We start from the raw sequence: 16,602 nt of genomic DNA, 5'->3' as shown, positions 1-16,602 counted from the left end.
TCCACCCCCAGACTGTTCAAGGAATTTGGGACGTCTTTGGGAGGGCAGAGATTGACCTCTTCGCCTCCGAAGACAATTCTCATTACCCAATCTATTTTTTAAAAGTCAAGGATGCTTTGGCCCACAACTGACCCAGTCTCCTCCTCCATGTATGGCCTCTCGACGGAAGTCGGTAGACATCTTAGAGAGCATCATGAATACCATATATTACAGGATAGAGCTCCATCCACAAGCACCTCTATAGCCTTAAATGGTCAGTTTTCACCACCTGGTGCACAGCCCAGGATGAAGACCCGTTCACTTTTGACAAATCTCAGATATTTTCCTTCCTCCAAGACTTAATGGATAGGGGCCATGCTCCCTCTACCCTTAAAGTCTATGTTGCGGCTATCACAGATTTTTGTGCTCCCATAACTGGGCAGTCCGTTCAGTTTATTTCTGAAGGGGTCCAGAAGGCTGAACCCTCCTCGTTCTTAGGGGCCTCATCTGTTTTATGTGTTTGAACCACTTCAGATTGCCGACTTGCGTTCTCTGTCACTGAACACTACTCTGCTAGTGGCGTTAGCATCAGTTAAGCGAGTAGGAGACTTACAGGTGCTCTCAATGAGCCCCTCTTGTCTTGAGTTCGGGCCTGGCGACTCCATGGCCATCCTGAAGCCAAGGCATTGGTATGTCCCAAGGGTTCTCTCCACTCCGTACAGAGACTAGATTGTTGTTCTCTCCGCACTTCCTCCTTCTCAGGATGATCAGGAGTTAAACTTACTCTGCACTGTCAGGACCATACATTTGATTGGCCTCCTCGTGGGCATGGTCTAGTGGAGTATCTATCACAGAAATCTGTGCAGCGGATAGATGGGCCTCACGGTCCACATTTGTCAGGTTCTAAAACCTGACTGTTTCTGCGCTAATAATGCAGGTCCTGTCAGCATAAGCCCACCGTCATGGTTGACGTTTGCTTGTTGTTTAGCCTAGGATCCTGACTGCGTCTGGTCCCTGGTGTTAGCTTCATCCCCTATATGCTCTCACCCCTTGGCACCTGAACTGTGGGAGGTTAACAAGATGACTGATGTAGCAACATCCCCGACTGGTCTGGGATACTTTATGTATTCGTTACAAGCTCTTCTTAGTGGTCTGGGGATGCCCGCCCCTTTTGGCAGGCTAGCTCAACATAGGCTCTTATGGCTCTACCATGCTGCCATTGGTCAGCGGACATTTATAAACCTATTTGTGGATTCAAGGTATAGACAATACATGAATGCAAATTACATTGCTAAATGTGAAATATATATATATGATTGGAATGGTTGTACTTATGATATGTTTGAATTTAGAGTATTGTTGGATAATACACAGGATATGAAAGGAATCATTTAAATGTATATATATATATATATATATATATATATATATATATATATATATATATATATATATATATATATATATATATATATATATGTATATATATATATATATATATATATATATATATATATATATATATACACTAGGCTGGCACCCCACATGAAAATCATCACAGAGTGTCGAAGCAAACATCGCCATGACGGAATAACAAGCTTGAAGACTTGTCAATACATAGAAAAAATGGTATTGATTGTACCTCACCAATTACAGCTGGTGTCTGATGACGAAATTGCTGAAGTTGCTGGTCGACAAGAGACTGATTCGCAAGGACTCGAACAGTATGTCTCAGTGGTAAATCAAATGTTAACAAGTTTGTGGTAGTTATAAGATGTGATAAAAAAAAAATTAATCTCACAGCATAGGATACAGTGTCTTCTCAACATGATGTTAACCATACAGACATTTTACTTTTGTGGGCGGGCTAGTTAGTAGAACATGGGCAGATTGCGAGCAAACTTTTTTTTTTTTGGATATACAATAACTTTATTTATTGTTCACTGTCAGCTTTCACAACTATGCATATAGCTTATGTCCACATACATGGCACATTTTTTCAGTGTAAACTCAAAAAAAAAAAAAAATGTATATCAAAAGTATTGTTTAGTGTAAAACATGTAGAAGATTCGCTGATAGGCTTTTGATTAATTAAATTATAAGTTACTTCACTGAAAGATATGCATGTAATTCGCATTCAATTAATCATGAAGTCCCTTAATCAACATTTTCTGATTATTTTTTAATTAAGCAAATCAATGATTATTACTTAGAATTTTTTTTCTCAAAGTGAAACAGATTCACTAGATTTTCATGCTGGGTATATAGACTAGATCCTTACCTATAGTTGTAATAACTGTTGCTGCAAAGATGACAGCATTTGGCCAATTCCAGCTGTTGAAGGTTTTGTCTCCTGTGATGGTGATGCCTTGTCCTGCAGCATCAGACACCACCTATATATATATATATATATAAAAAAAAGAAAAAAAAAAGAAAAAACCAATATATATATATATATATACATACATGTGTAATATGTAATTTGTCAGAAAAGTCAATAATAGAATCGAGAGTTCTCTTTAGAAGCATTCCGCATTTGTTGTCTGCCTGCTTCTATCCTATCATGCCAGTGATGTTATCAACTGCTCCCTGAGTATGCTTAGCCTGTCATAATCAGTAATTTCTGGGACATGAGTGGGCCATCCCTCACTTAACAGGATTGTGGAAATGGTTCTGAGCTTAGATCATGCAAAGCTATCCTAGAAATATAGTGAAAAAAGCTTAAAAGGTCCCTAAACACTTGCACAATAACAGATAAAAGGATCTGGTGAGTTACTAAACAGATAAACTCAAATAACTGAAGACTGACTCTTCCTGATGAAATAGCTGCTCATCAGGCCTGTGGAACTGTAACTGATGATGCTAAGTTCTGTTACATTTCCGACACACCCAAAGCAGTTTCAGGCAGAGGGTGTAAAGAGGTCCTGCCACTTCTGGACAGGACACATTTCCTAAACAACATTTTAGTTACAGATCTTGACATCTGTTATTTCATGTAGGTTGAGACAAACGGCTAACTGTTTTAAGTGCACAGGGGATGTGTCCTCTAATAGATGGGGGCATTATAGAAGGTAATACACTTTCAAGTGTTTTGAAAGAAATGGATAAAAGAGCAATGGATTCCATTTTTTCAGCTTGTTGAAAAGATTTTTGACATGCTGTGAAATGGCTGAAGCAGGAGCAAGTGCCTAACATGTGACACACTTTACATGATAACCAGATTCATTGTGAATGGAATTCTGCAAAACTACAGTGAAACCAACAATACTTATGCAGTGCAATCCAGTGAAACCGTCTCGGTCATGTACGTAACTGTCATTCCCTGATGGAGGGAATGGAGACGTTATGTCGAACGACATATGGGGTCTCACTTGGGAGTCCAATCATCTCTGAGTTTTAAGAAAAAAATGCCAATGAAAATTGGGTAGTGGATTTTGCATGCTGAGCCACTCCCTGTGCCTACGGGTATAAATAGGTGACAGGTGCATCCGCTCATTCAGGTTTAATGCTGAGGAGCCAAGGACGTGTCCTGGCAACAGCGAATGGTTTAAGGTTGTGGCAATGTTTCTGTTCCCTCCATCAGGGAATGAGGGTTACGTACATAACTGAGATGTTCCCTATCTGTCAGTCACTACGAGTTATGTCGAATGACATCTGGGGTCCTATGGAAAACACCAGAACCTGAACACCATCACAACCCAGACAGCAAGCAGTTTCGGCCCAGATCCGGCCCATATCTGGCCCGCATGGATTTCACACGGGCCAGATGTGGGCCGGATCTGGGCCAACACTATATTGCTGTCTGGGAACCCTGTAGCACTGCAATTGGCGACAAGGCATGTCACAAAAGCTACGTTTAAGGTCGTAACCTTCCAAAATTAGATAAGTATTTTTGGCTAGTATTTCAGTGCTACATATGGAATGGGTCTCTGAGTCAGGTCCTACCTTAGAGTAGGGATGTAAGAGCTGTCAGAAGATACTGACAGAGTGGGTCTGTCAAGGGAAGACATGGGTTTACCAAGACAGAAACCTTACCATGGAAGAATACCCATATATGATTACCCAAAGGGAATCAATCCACATGGACACCTAGCCCAGTACAGGGGCTGACCTTGCATTCTAACACCAGTACTGGGCCCATCGCCAGACTGCTCTGCCAAGTCTGACCGCCGAGGGTGCTGGAGGATGATCGACCAGGGTATGTTAACCAGGGAACTCTAATGGGAGAAGAAAGGCGCTCGTATACCCATGTGAGGGGGAATTGCGCAGCAAGCATGACACCGAGCTAGTCCTTCCTGCCAATTACCTGTTACCCAACACACGGGAAGAAACCGGCTCTACACAAAGGTTGTAAAACCTCTCAAAAGTGTTAGGTGTCATCCAGCCAGAGCTCAACAGATGTCTGCCAGAGAGGCGCTGTCCACCAGCGCATAGGAGGAGGCCACAATCTGTTTAGAGTGAGCCCTCACCTCCAGGGGGCATGGCTCGCCTTGGAAATGGTACGCCAAGGCGATGGCATTCAATATTCAGTGGGCCAACCTCTGCTTGGAGACAGCCTTCCCTTTCTGCTGACCTCCAAAGCAGACCACGACCTGCTCAGAGCTTCTGATGTTTTGGCTGCAGTCCACATATATGCGATGCACTCTTACGGGAAACAGCAACATCAAGGCTGGATCTGCCAAGTTCACCACCTGGTCTTGGAAGGGAGTGGCGGGAACCTTGGGCATGCATGCAGGCCAGGGTCTAAGGACAACGTGAGAGTGGGTCGGCCTGAACACAAGGCACTCTTCACTTACCGAAAATGCTTGGAAATCCCTGACCCTCTTGATGGAAGTGAACGCGACCAGGAGCACTGTCTTGAGAGACAGGAACTTCAGCTCTAGTCAAGTCAAGTCACATTTATTTATATAGTGCTTTAAACAAAATACATTGCGTCAAAGCAACTGAACAACATTTATTAGGAAAACAGTGTGTCAATAATGCAAAATGACAGTTAAAGGCAGTTCATCATTGAATTCAGTGATGTCATCTCTGTTCAGTTGAAATAGTGTCTGTGCATTTATTTGCAATCAAGTCAACGATATCGCTATAGATGAAGTGAACCCAACTAAGCAAGCCAGAGGCGACAGCGGCAAGGAACCAAAACTCCATCGGTGACAGAATGGAGAAAAAAACCTTGGAAGAAACCAGGCTCAGTTGGGGGGCCAGTTCTCCTGTGACCAGACGAAACCAGTAGTTCAATTCCAGGCTGATGCAAAGTCATATTGTGCAGAATCATCTGTTTCCTGTGGTCTTGTCCTGGTGGTCATCTGAGACAAGGTCTTTACAGGGGATCTGTATCTGGGGCTCTAGTTGTCCTGGTCTCCGCTTTCTATCAGGGATGTAGAGGTCCTTTCTAGGTGCTGATCCACCATCTGGTCTGGATACATACTGGATCCGGGTGACTGCTGTGACTCTCTGATCTGGATACAGACTGGATCTGGTGGCTACGGTGACCTCGGAATAAGAGAGAAATAGACTAATATTAGCGTAGATGACATTCTTCTAATGATGTAGCAAGTACTATGGGAAGTGTTCCCGGTTCCGTTTTACCTAGTTAATGCAGCCTAAAATCCTTTAACGGATTTGGATATTAAAAGCATAGTAAGTTATGTGTAAGCCAGGTTAAAGAGATGGGTTTTTAATCTAGATTTATACTGCAAGAGTGTGTCTGCCTCCTGAACAATTTCAGGTAGGTTATTCCAGAGTTTAGGCGCCAAATAGGAAAATGATCTGCCGCCCGCAGTTGATTTTGATACTCTAGGTCAGTGATCCTCAAATCTGGCTCGTGAGATCCAGTTTCCTGCAGAGTTTAGCTCCGACTCTATTTAAATACACCTGCCTGTGATTTTCTAATGATCCTGAAGACACTGATTAGCAAACTCATGCGTGTTTGATTAGGGTTAGAGCTAAACTTCGCAGGAAATTGGATCTCGCGAGCCAGATTTGAGGATCACTGCTCTAGGTATTATCAAATTACCTGAGTTTTGAGAATGTAGCGGACTTAGAGGACTATAATGTAAAAAGAGCTCTTTCAAATACTGAGGTGCTAAAACATTCAGGGTTTTATAAGTAGTAAGCAATATTTTAAAATCTATATGATGTTTGATAAGGAGCTAGTGCAGTGTTGACAGGACCGGGCTAATATGGTCATACTTCCTGGTTCTAGTAAGAACTTTTGGACTAGCTGTAATTTGTTTCCTAAGCGTGCAGAACAACCACCCAATAAAGCATTACAATAATCTAACCTTGAGGTCATAAATGCATGGATTAACATTCCTGCATTTGACATTGAGAGCATAGGCTGTAATTTAGATATATTTTTGAGATGGAAAAATGCAGTCTTACAAATGCTAGAAATGTGTCTTTCTAAGGAAGAATTGCGATCAAATAGCACACCAAAGTTCTTAACTGATGACGAAGAATTGACGAAGAATTGCAGCCATCAAGTCTTAGACAGTGTTCTAGGTTATTACATGCAGAGTTTTTAGGTCCTATAATTAACACCTCTGTTTTTTTCAGAACTTAGCAGTAAGAAATTACTCATCATCCAGTTTTTTTATATCGACTATACATTCCATTAATTTTTCAAATTGGTGTGTTTCACCAGGCCGCAAAGAAATATAGAGCATCATCAGCATAACAGTGAAAGTTAACACCAGGTTTCCTGATGATATCTCCCAAGGGTAACATATAAAGCGTGGAGAGTAGCGGCCCTAGTACTGAGCGTTGAGGTACTCCATTCTGCACTTGTGATCGATATGATACATCTTCATTCACTGCTACGAATTGATGGCGGTCATATAAGTATGATTTAAACCATGCCAATGCACTTCCATTAATGCCAACAAAGGGGTCAAGTCTATGCAAAAGAATGTTGTGGACAATTGTGTCAAACGCAGCACTAAGATCCAATAAAACCAATTGAGAGATACAACGATACACGATCAGATGATAAGAGCAGGTCATTTGTAACTCTAAGCAGAGCAGTCTCAGTACTATGATACGGCCTAAATCCTGACTGGAAATCCTCACATATACCATTTTTCTCTAAGAAGGAATATAATTGTGAGAAAGCCACCTTTTCTAGAATCTTGGACAGAAAAGGGAGATTCGAGACTGGTCTATAATTAACTAGTTCTTTAGGATCAAGTTGTGGTTTTTTGATGAGAGGCTTAATAACAGCCGGTTTGAAGGTTTTGGGGACATATCCTAATGACATTGAGGAATTAATAATAGTCAGAAGACTCAGCTCTACTGAGTCTAGTGGCTCAAAGGGACCCCTCTGAAGTCCAGTCAGAACAATAGAGAGGTCCCAGGAGGGTATCGGGGGTGTCCTTGGAGGATTTAACCTTCTGGCACCCTTCAGGAACCTAACGAACAAGTCAGAGGCGCTGCCCATGAAAGAATGGTGGCAACTGGAGGATCACGTTGGGGCAAGATGTGTTGAATGGCCTCAGTCTGCTTCTGCACCAAAATCATTCGCCGTGTGCAGCTCCTGCATCAACCTCGGGTCTGTACCACCCTCGTTCATTGCTTTTAGCACTTTGGCTTGATGTACCTGCTGCACGGGACATGCGCTGCGGGAGGAGTGAGAGGTGCAATAGGGTGTGGCCTGGCAGAGAAGCTCTCACAGTCTCCCTCAGATCTCCCAGAGCTCCAGCTGGCGCTCCCCTGCTCGGGCCAGAGAAACCGGGATGGGTGGCGACACAGGGCTCTGCTGCACTCCCCTTGCTCATACACCCACAACAGATGCATGAGTCATCTACGAGTGCTGCCTCAGCATGTTGGATGCCCAGACACAGAAGACAACGCTCGTGACTATCAACCAAGGACAGGAAACAACCGCATCCAGAAGGACACGGATGAAACTGAATCTTGACAAAGATGCGAATCGTCCGTGATTTGCTCTTTTAGGAAAGAAACTGCTCTTTTAGCCGAAGTACCCTGGGGAATCACCACTACAGGGACACCACTGTACTGCGCTGTCACACTGACCAGGAACAGTTCCAACACGAGATGAAATGGCTTTGTACTGAAAATATCATTGACTATTCGGCTCCGAAGCCAAAATCTGAATAACTGGATGCACCTGTCACCTATTTATGCCCCTAGGCATGGGGAGTGGCTCAGCATGCAAAATCCACTTGCCAATTTTCATTGGCGTTTTTTCTTAAAACTCAGAGATGGTTGGCCTCCCAAGTGAGACCCCATATGTCGTTTGACATAAAAACAAAGACAGTGTTTCCTTAAGTGTACACAGGCTGGATCATTTAACATTAGGCAACTGTTTTGTTATGTAAAAATTTACATTTTGAGAGAGAGAGAGAGAGATGAAGGTTGTGTTTTTACCTACATCTTTGGATCTCTTTCTACAAAAAATAAGCTGCGAGTTTTGTTACTTAAAAACAGCAGTTTTACCTCCTCGTTGTTGAATAATATAATGTAGTGTTCCAGTATCAAAGCTATTTTATTAATAATAGTTGCAAGGCAATGGTCCCCGGGCTGTAAACAACAAGTTTCTGTGCTCTGAATTGTGTGTGAGTGGTGTGTGCATGAGTCAAGTGCGACATTAATATAGCTTTTTATGCACTGCCAAAATCATTTAGATTTTACACGATTTTTACTGGAGTCTCTTATTCTCATCAAAGGTGTATTTATTTGATCAAAAATACAGAAGAAAAAAAATGTAATACTGTGAAATATAAAATATTGGTTTCCTAATTTAATATAGTTTAAAATATAATTCATTTATATTAATCCAGTCTTCAGTGACACATGATCCTTCAGAAACCGTTCTAATTTGCTGATTATTATTAACAGTTCCCTTTTGAGGGAACGCGACACTGCTTCCTCTAGGGGGTTCTTTGGGGAACTCCTCGTCGTGACCCGTGTCTGAAGCATACCTTGAAAAAAACACCAACTCGTTGGCCGGCGACAGCCTATAAATCAGCACCGGGAGAGCACGTCATTATCTTCTTCATCTTCACTTACTGTTTTGTTTGAAGCGTGCATCTGAAAGAACCAAGGGCGGTCTTTCTCTGTTTATCATGGCAACAACTAGCAAGCGTTTAGACGTTGTGTGCATCCGTGTCGGCATTATTTGACACCCGATGACACACGCTATCTTTGCGTCATTTGTTTTGGGTGAAGAGCAATCACGCGATGTCTTTGAGGAGGCAATCTGCGTGCATTGTGAGCATTTTTTTCAATGGAAAATTTAATTTTCAATGCTCTAGTTCGTCTCTCTTCGAAAAAAAAGAAAAAAGGGCGGAGGATGAGAGAGAGCCTTGGGAGGATGATGTTATATCTTTAACACTTTCTCATACTGAGGTTAGTGCTCTGCTGGGTTTTTACCCAGGAAAAGCAGGAGATATTTGAGGATGGTGAAGAAGCTGAGGCTGAGCCTCTCAATCCTGCCCTGCGTATGTAGAGCTGTTGGAGGTTATTGAGCGAAAATTACATTCTGACCATAGCCCTCCAGCTCAGATGAGCCTTTCATTTGTGCATGATCTCCATACAGAGATTAAAAATAAATGAAAGATGCCGTTTTCTTCTCGCATCCATCGGTTTCGGGATGAAAGTAATCTGCCGACATCAAGGTGATGCGATGAGGGAATGTCCCCGTAGAAAGAGCTAGAAATTGTATAAATAATTTATAAATAATTTTTATCTGTGGTGGCAGCGGAGAGACATCTGTGGATGAACAGACATCGGGAGGTAAGAAAATGCTTTCTGCTCGATGCTCAGGTTTCGCCTTCTGAACTTTTCGGTATTTCCGTTGAGACGGCAATTTGAGAAGTTCAGGGAGACGAAGGCGCGCTCTGCTTCTTTCAGATCCTTCATTCCACGAAGGTCCAGGTCTGAGCCCATACAACATAGGGGTCCTGGTCTGTCTCGATCTGAGGATCAAAGATGGGCACAGAAGGCTAGTGTCACAACTCGCGCTCCTCCCCACCTACGGGCAAGGGTTAGAGGAATCGTGGGTCACAAGGAGGTAAGCAGAACCTAAGGCAGCGTTCTCCTCCGAATCGGAGTGATACCGAGGTATCTACTCGTTCCCTTTGGGGATTTTTAACCCTCTGGAGTCTAAGAGGTTATCAGGAGAAAATAGCCTCATAACACGTATATGCGTTAATCAACTTCAAAGGGTTAACTTCTGCTTTTATGCTCCCCTAATTCCCCTGTAACCACCAGCTCTCCACCTGATCGAGGCAAGGTGGAAACCTCTCGCATAACAGTCTCCTATGCTGGACCTATAATGTTTTTATGGTTCTATGTCCATAGCCACCACCTGACTGATAGTCCAGACTAAAAGGAGGCACCCCTTGAGTGGGGCTCTGGCGTAGGACCCAGACAGCAATATAGTGTTGGCCCAGATCCGGCCCACATCTGGCCCGTGTGAAATCCATGCGGGCCAGATATGGGCCGGATCTGGGCCGAAACTGCTTGCTGTCTGGGGAGGTTGGGTGAGTAAATGTAACCCTCTCTGTATATGCTTATGTGTATTTAATTGCTGGTGGTTACATGTCTATGTAAATTTTGTACGATAAGGGTTGTGCACTCCGCTTCGTTCCCTTTTTTGACATGATTAGACCTTGGTTCCTTGGGCTCCATTCAGCCAGTGTGTATTTGTTTATGAGGAGCTATTTGGGTGATTCTCGTGGTAATTTTGCAGCACTCCCCTTTTTCCAAAAAAGGGTCGCCTATGAGCTTGTAACGAATCATCACTAGATGGGGAATCCATTTTGCAGGCTTTATTGAATAACTTGTGGTCGTACAGGCAGGGATCAGTACCAGCAAACACAATAGTAGAGATAACCAGAATCGTCGTCAAACACAGGCAAAAGATCGGGGTAGCAAGCAATATTCAGAGTCCAATAAACAATCCAAGGTCAAGAGGCAGGCAGCAATGGTTCAAGAGACGGTAGACAAACAGAACTGGTAAACAGGAAATCAAACACGGGAAATAACGCTTGGAAATGTCAGCCGGAGCAAAACAAGACTTCGCGTTAGACTGATGGAGTTGTGCAGCTTATATACCCGTACCAATGAGCTGCACCTGTGTGATGATCAGAGTCCGAGGCACGGGGATGATGGGTAGTGTAGTGCGAATCAGTATAAGTGAGTGTGAGATTCAATATTCAGGAGATGGAGCCCTCTGCTGGCCAGTAGCGGGAATCACGGGGTTCGTCTCCGTGACAGCGCTACTCTGAGCTCTCGTATGAGATGGATTTCTCTGTTTTTTCCCCAGAGTGCTCCAGTATTGTTTCCATAGATCGAGTTGATGACTCTCAATCATACTGTTTTGAGATGCAACATTCCATCTATGAGCTGCTCTATCGGAGTGCCACGAGAGCCCCTCCTGAGAACAGTATTTGAAAATCCATGCTATGGTAAGTGTGCACGTGTAGTCTTTGCACACTTTCTGAAATCCACACTGTGGTAAGTTTGCACGCTAGTATTCTGTGTTCTTTCTAAAATCCTATATGGTGAGGGCTTCGCGAAGTTGCTTCGTGCCCTTTTTTGAGTTGGTAAAAGCCCCGTTCATCTTGGGTGCCACTCCACCTATGTATCCTCGGATACCTGTCTAAACAGGGTGTTGCTACTAGAGAGACAGCTCTTTCAGCAAGCTTATGCGTAAGCTAGTGGTAGCCCCTTAGTGACAGGCAAGACTTGGTACAAATGCTAGGTTCTTAGCCGTATCCCTTTAAAGGAATCTTTCCTGATTCCAAGCCTTCAGCTCTACCCTGGGCCGAGGCCCTAACAATTAAGTTGGGTATGTAGCTTAGGCCTTTTGGCCGTAAGGGGTACTGCCACACACAGCCGTCTAAACGTCCCAGGGGCAACTCTCATGGAAATGGTAGAGTTGGTACTTAGTGCTCACCATGATTCTGGCTTGCATTCCCCTCAGTATGGCGGCATGGGTATACTGTTCCGCAAAGCGCCCTCTAGAGGACGCAGTTTGAAGTTCCCTCGAAAGGGAACTGTCTCAGGTTACGTATTGTTACGTATGTAACCATAGTTCCCTGAGAAGGGACCACTTTAATGCAGAATCAGAAACTCCAAAGATAGTCTCTAAAAGGGTAATTAAAATGGAGTGATCTAAAGTGTCAAAAGTGGAACTAAGATCAAGAAGAATCAGTATAGACAGATGGTCAGCGTCAGAAGCCATTAACAAGTCATTAGTGACCTTAACTAATAATGTTTCAGCACTGTGGAGTTTACAGAATCCAGACTGAAGTGACTCAAAAAGATAATTAGAGAAAAGATGAGAAAGCAGTTAAGAAGCCACTGTTTGTTCAAACATGTTGGCGAGGAATGGAAGCTTAGAAATGGGATGAAAATTATTCAGATTATCAAAGTCCATTTTGTTTTTGGAACAGGGGTGACAGCAGCAGTTTTAAGTGCTGCTGGCACAACACTGTTGCACAGAGAGTTATTGAAACAACAGGAGAAAGGGAATCAAAACATGATTTAAAAAGACAAGATGGTCTTCGATCAACTCTTTCATTTTTGAAACCATATTACATAGAGACTGGGAGTCATAAATAGCAAAGTTAGAGAGAGAGATACCAGAAAATGCAGGAATATTTAAATGGATAGTTCACACAAAAAGGAAAATTATGTCATTAATGACTAACTCACGTCATTCCAGACCTACATTCATCTTCGGAAGACAGTTTAAGATATTTTAGATTTAGGCCATTGAAAATGTGTGTCCAGAAAGGTAATAAAAACATCATCAAAGTAGTCCATTTGACATCAGAGGGTCAGTTAGATTTTGTTGAAAAATAACAAAAACTACGACTTTATTCAGCATTGTCTTCTCTTCCAGGGCTGTTATGAGCGCGTTCAAGTGTAGTGATATCCGGTTCACGAACGAATCATTCTTCTTGAACCAGTTCACCGAATCGAACTAAATTGTTTGAAAAGGTTCACGTCCCCAATAAGCATTAATCCACAAATGACTTAAGCTGTGAATGTTTTTAACGTGGCTTACACTCCCTCTGAGTTAAAATAAACCAATTCAATTCATTTACTCAAACAGTACACTTACTGAACTGCTGTGAAGAGAGAACTGAAGATGAACACTGAGCCGAGCCAGATAACGAATGAACGATAGTAATTTGTGGATTAATGCTTATTGGAGACGTGAAACATTTCAAACGATTCAGTTTGATTTGGTGAACTGGTTCAAAAAGAACCGCTTAAATCAAATGATTAGTTCCTGAACCGGATATCACTACACTTGAACACGCTCACAATGCTGAATAAAGTCGTAGTTTTTGTTATTTTTGGACCAAAATGTATTTTCAACTCTTCAACAAATTCGAACTGACCCTCTGATGTCACATGGACTACTTTGATGATATTTTTATTACCTTTCTGGACATGGACAGTATACCGTACACACATTTTCAATGGAGGGACAGAAAGCTCTCGGACTAAATCTAAAATAGCTTAAACTGTGTTCCGAAAATGAACAGATGTCTTAAGGGTTTGGAACGACATGAGGGTGTGAGTCATTAATGACATCATTTTCATTTTTGGGTGAACTATCCCTTTAAGGAGGAGACAGCAAAAGTATGAGTGGTAACAATTTGGTTACGTACTGTTTATATTATAAATTTTTGTGCTGAAAAATGTGCAGCTTGTTGATTGAGTGAAATAGTTATTTAGGGTTTCTATGATTGCTGACAATTATCTGAGAAAAATAAACAGATCTAGCTGACAGAATGTCAGCCTTATATTCAAGTAAGCTGTCTTTCCAGGCCTGGTGATGAACAGTTAAACCTGATATGTGCCATCTACGCTCCATTTTGCGACACAAAGCCTTCATAGCATACAGATCATCATTGTACCTAGGATCGGAGAGTGCAAAAAAAAAAACAGATCGCATGTCCAGGCCAGACAAGAGAACAGAATTCAGCACAGAAATGTTATCATCCAGATCATCAGATAGAGAATAACAACTTAAAGAAAGAGTCAATAAAATCAGAAAAATCTGTGGGCTCAATAGATCTCCACTTGCGATAATTAATGATGTGAGAAGCGGTAGTGTTCATGACAGGTAATTCAATGTTAACAAAAGACAGCCCAGTGATCAGACAGACCTAAATCAGAGGTTGACATCTGAGACACAAATGAACCATTGGAAATCACAAGGTCTAAAGTGTGGCCTTTGTCATGTGTAGGGACAGTCCACGAATTGGTTTAATTCAAAGCACTCCAATATGGACAAAAAGTATTTTGTTATTTATTGAAGGAGATCGAATAATAATTGCATATATATTTACTGTAGTAACAACACACATTATATTGCATTATATGATATGATTATTATCATGTTTTTAAATATGATGGTTTCATTCTTAACATGGTGATTATATTCAGGGTGCGATTTGTGAAAAAAAAAAAAAAAACAGAGGGGGGATGTTTTGAAACATTTAATTCATAAAAATATATAATGAGAACATTAACTAGATGACGTCTTGCGCTTATTAGCATATTTATGACGTAAGTGCATCGTATTGTATTGCCTCCCTATGCTCACATACTGCAATTTAATTTTGCCATTTAATTAAATTCTCAATAAAACTGTTTTTATTACTATATTTTAATCTTTCTGTTGACAGACAACAGAATGAATATTATAATGACTGAAACACGGTTCTTTAAGACTACATAACAAACATTAATCTGCACTAATGAAATCAAATACACATACGATAAAGTCAGTGGTTGTGCTGTGACTGATGCCGGCTATACTTGCTTGTAAAAGAGAGAGACAGCGGAGAACAGGATAACCACCAGGACAAGACCACAGGAAACAGATGATTCATCTGTGCAATCTGACTTTGCTGCAGCCTGGAATTGAACGACTGGTTTCGTCTGGTCAGAGGAGAACTAGCCCCCCAACTGAGCCTGGTTTCTCCCAAGGTTTTTTTCTCCATTCTGTCACCGATGGAGTTTCCGTTCAGTTGTTCAGTTGCTTTGACGCAATGTATTTTGTTTAAAGCACTATATAAATAAAAGTGACTTTGACTTTGACTTTGTCTTACTTAAAGGGATAGTTCACCCAAAAATTAAAATGTTGTCATTGTTGTGTACACACCCACAAGTTGTTCCAAACCTGTAATAATTTGTTCCTTCTGTTGAACATAATAGAAGATACTTTGCAGAATGTGGGTAACCAAACAGTTTCTGGTCCCCAATGACTTATTTTCTCTACTATGGAAGTTACTGAAAACCAGCAGCTGTTTAGTTACCCACATTCTTTTTGATCTTAGTAATCTTCTTTTGTGTTCAGCAGAATAAAGAACTTTTAGCAGGTTTAGAACAACCTGGGTAAATTATGAGATGATGACATCACTGAATTCAATGATGAACTGCCTTTAACTGTCATTTTGCATTATTGACACATTATTTTCCTAATGGATTTTGTTCAGTTGCTTTGACACAGTCTGTTTTGTTTAAAGTGCTTTATAAATAAAGGTGACTTGAATTGACTTGAATACCTAAGTATCATAGTAGAAGGTTCTTGCAAATGCTACCTATACTTCCCGCTCGATGTGTCAGCGAGAGGGGATATCCAGGTGACCAGGAAGCCATTCAGGACAACCTTGCTGGACATCCAGGAAATGTATGACCTATGACCTGGCCGCATGATCCAGGAAGCATGAAGCCGGAACCAAGGCTATCATACTGGCTGGTGAAGTATCAATGAGTGAAGTAACACTGCAAGTCATAATATATATATGAATTAGATGAGTGGATACTCAAGTATCACTCTAATCCAGAAGAAAGTACTGACACCTCATCTGGATCACATCTCTTATCTTCCGTACATCCTTTTGACCCACGATTCCTTCTACCCGCAGGGGAGTCCAGGCCTGGACTCCTGGGTTGTACGTGACAGTCAGGGCCGGCCCGAGGCATAAGCGAACTAAGTGGCTGCTTGGGGCCCCCTGGCCACCAGGGAGCCTCCCAATCTTTTTTTTTTTTTTTTTTTTTTTACAATTAAATAACTTAAACAAGTGATATAAATGAATGAATAATGAACGAATAAATGAATAATTCAAGACAAGAAAATTCTTATTTACCGACAACTGCTGCTGTGTCTGCTAGCGTTAGAGTCATGCGCAATTGCGCATAGACACCTCGCGTGCATTGACAATTCGCGCCGGCGAGCAAGTGCGTGTTACTGTAATAAATGATAAGCCATGTCACAAAAAGGATGTATCCCTCTGGTGCCGAGCAGAGAAAGAACAAAAGGACATAAAGTTGGCTTGTCGTTGGACGTTCGAGAGTCTCAAATTTAGGGACCGTCTCTAAAGTTACATGCGATATTGGTATATACTTTTCTAACGTCAGTAGCATTTGAGGAGAATGACCTACAGTCATAAAAACAACTGTAATTGTTCATCTAGGTGTCAGCTATAATGCACAATTGAATATAATGTTGAATATTTATTAAAATAAACTGTAAATCATATGTAAATTATGCTACTTTGTTGCCTCTTTTTTTCAGGTTCCCTTACGAAAATTACCCATGGTTTTATCAATAACACCACAAAACAT

General features: G+C 41.7%; 2 protein-coding genes across 2 annotated transcripts in view; one reads left to right on the top strand and one right to left on the bottom strand.

Annotated features, from left to right (window-relative positions):
* LOC127975855 (uncharacterized) overlaps positions 1-16,602 on the top strand; it is a 1,007,983-nt gene that overhangs the window by 781,086 nt on the left and 210,295 nt on the right. The gene's annotated exons all lie outside the window — the stretch shown is intronic.
* Positions 1-16,602, bottom strand: part of LOC127975847 (potassium channel subfamily K member 5) — a 52,133-nt gene that overhangs the window by 7,053 nt on the left and 28,478 nt on the right. The window contains exon 2 of the mRNA XM_052579860.1: positions 2,261-2,372. Coding sequence (XP_052435820.1) covers positions 2,261-2,372 — 112 coding nt within the window. The remainder of the gene's footprint in view (positions 1-2,260; positions 2,373-16,602) is intronic.

Source organism: Carassius gibelio, chromosome B17 (genome assembly GCF_023724105.1).
Source record: "Carassius gibelio isolate Cgi1373 ecotype wild population from Czech Republic chromosome B17, carGib1.2-hapl.c, whole genome shotgun sequence".
Lineage (NCBI taxonomy): Eukaryota > Metazoa > Chordata > Actinopteri > Cypriniformes > Cyprinidae > Carassius > Carassius gibelio.
The sequence above is the reverse complement of the archived record's forward strand: the minus strand, read 5'-3'. Positions and strand labels throughout refer to the sequence as shown.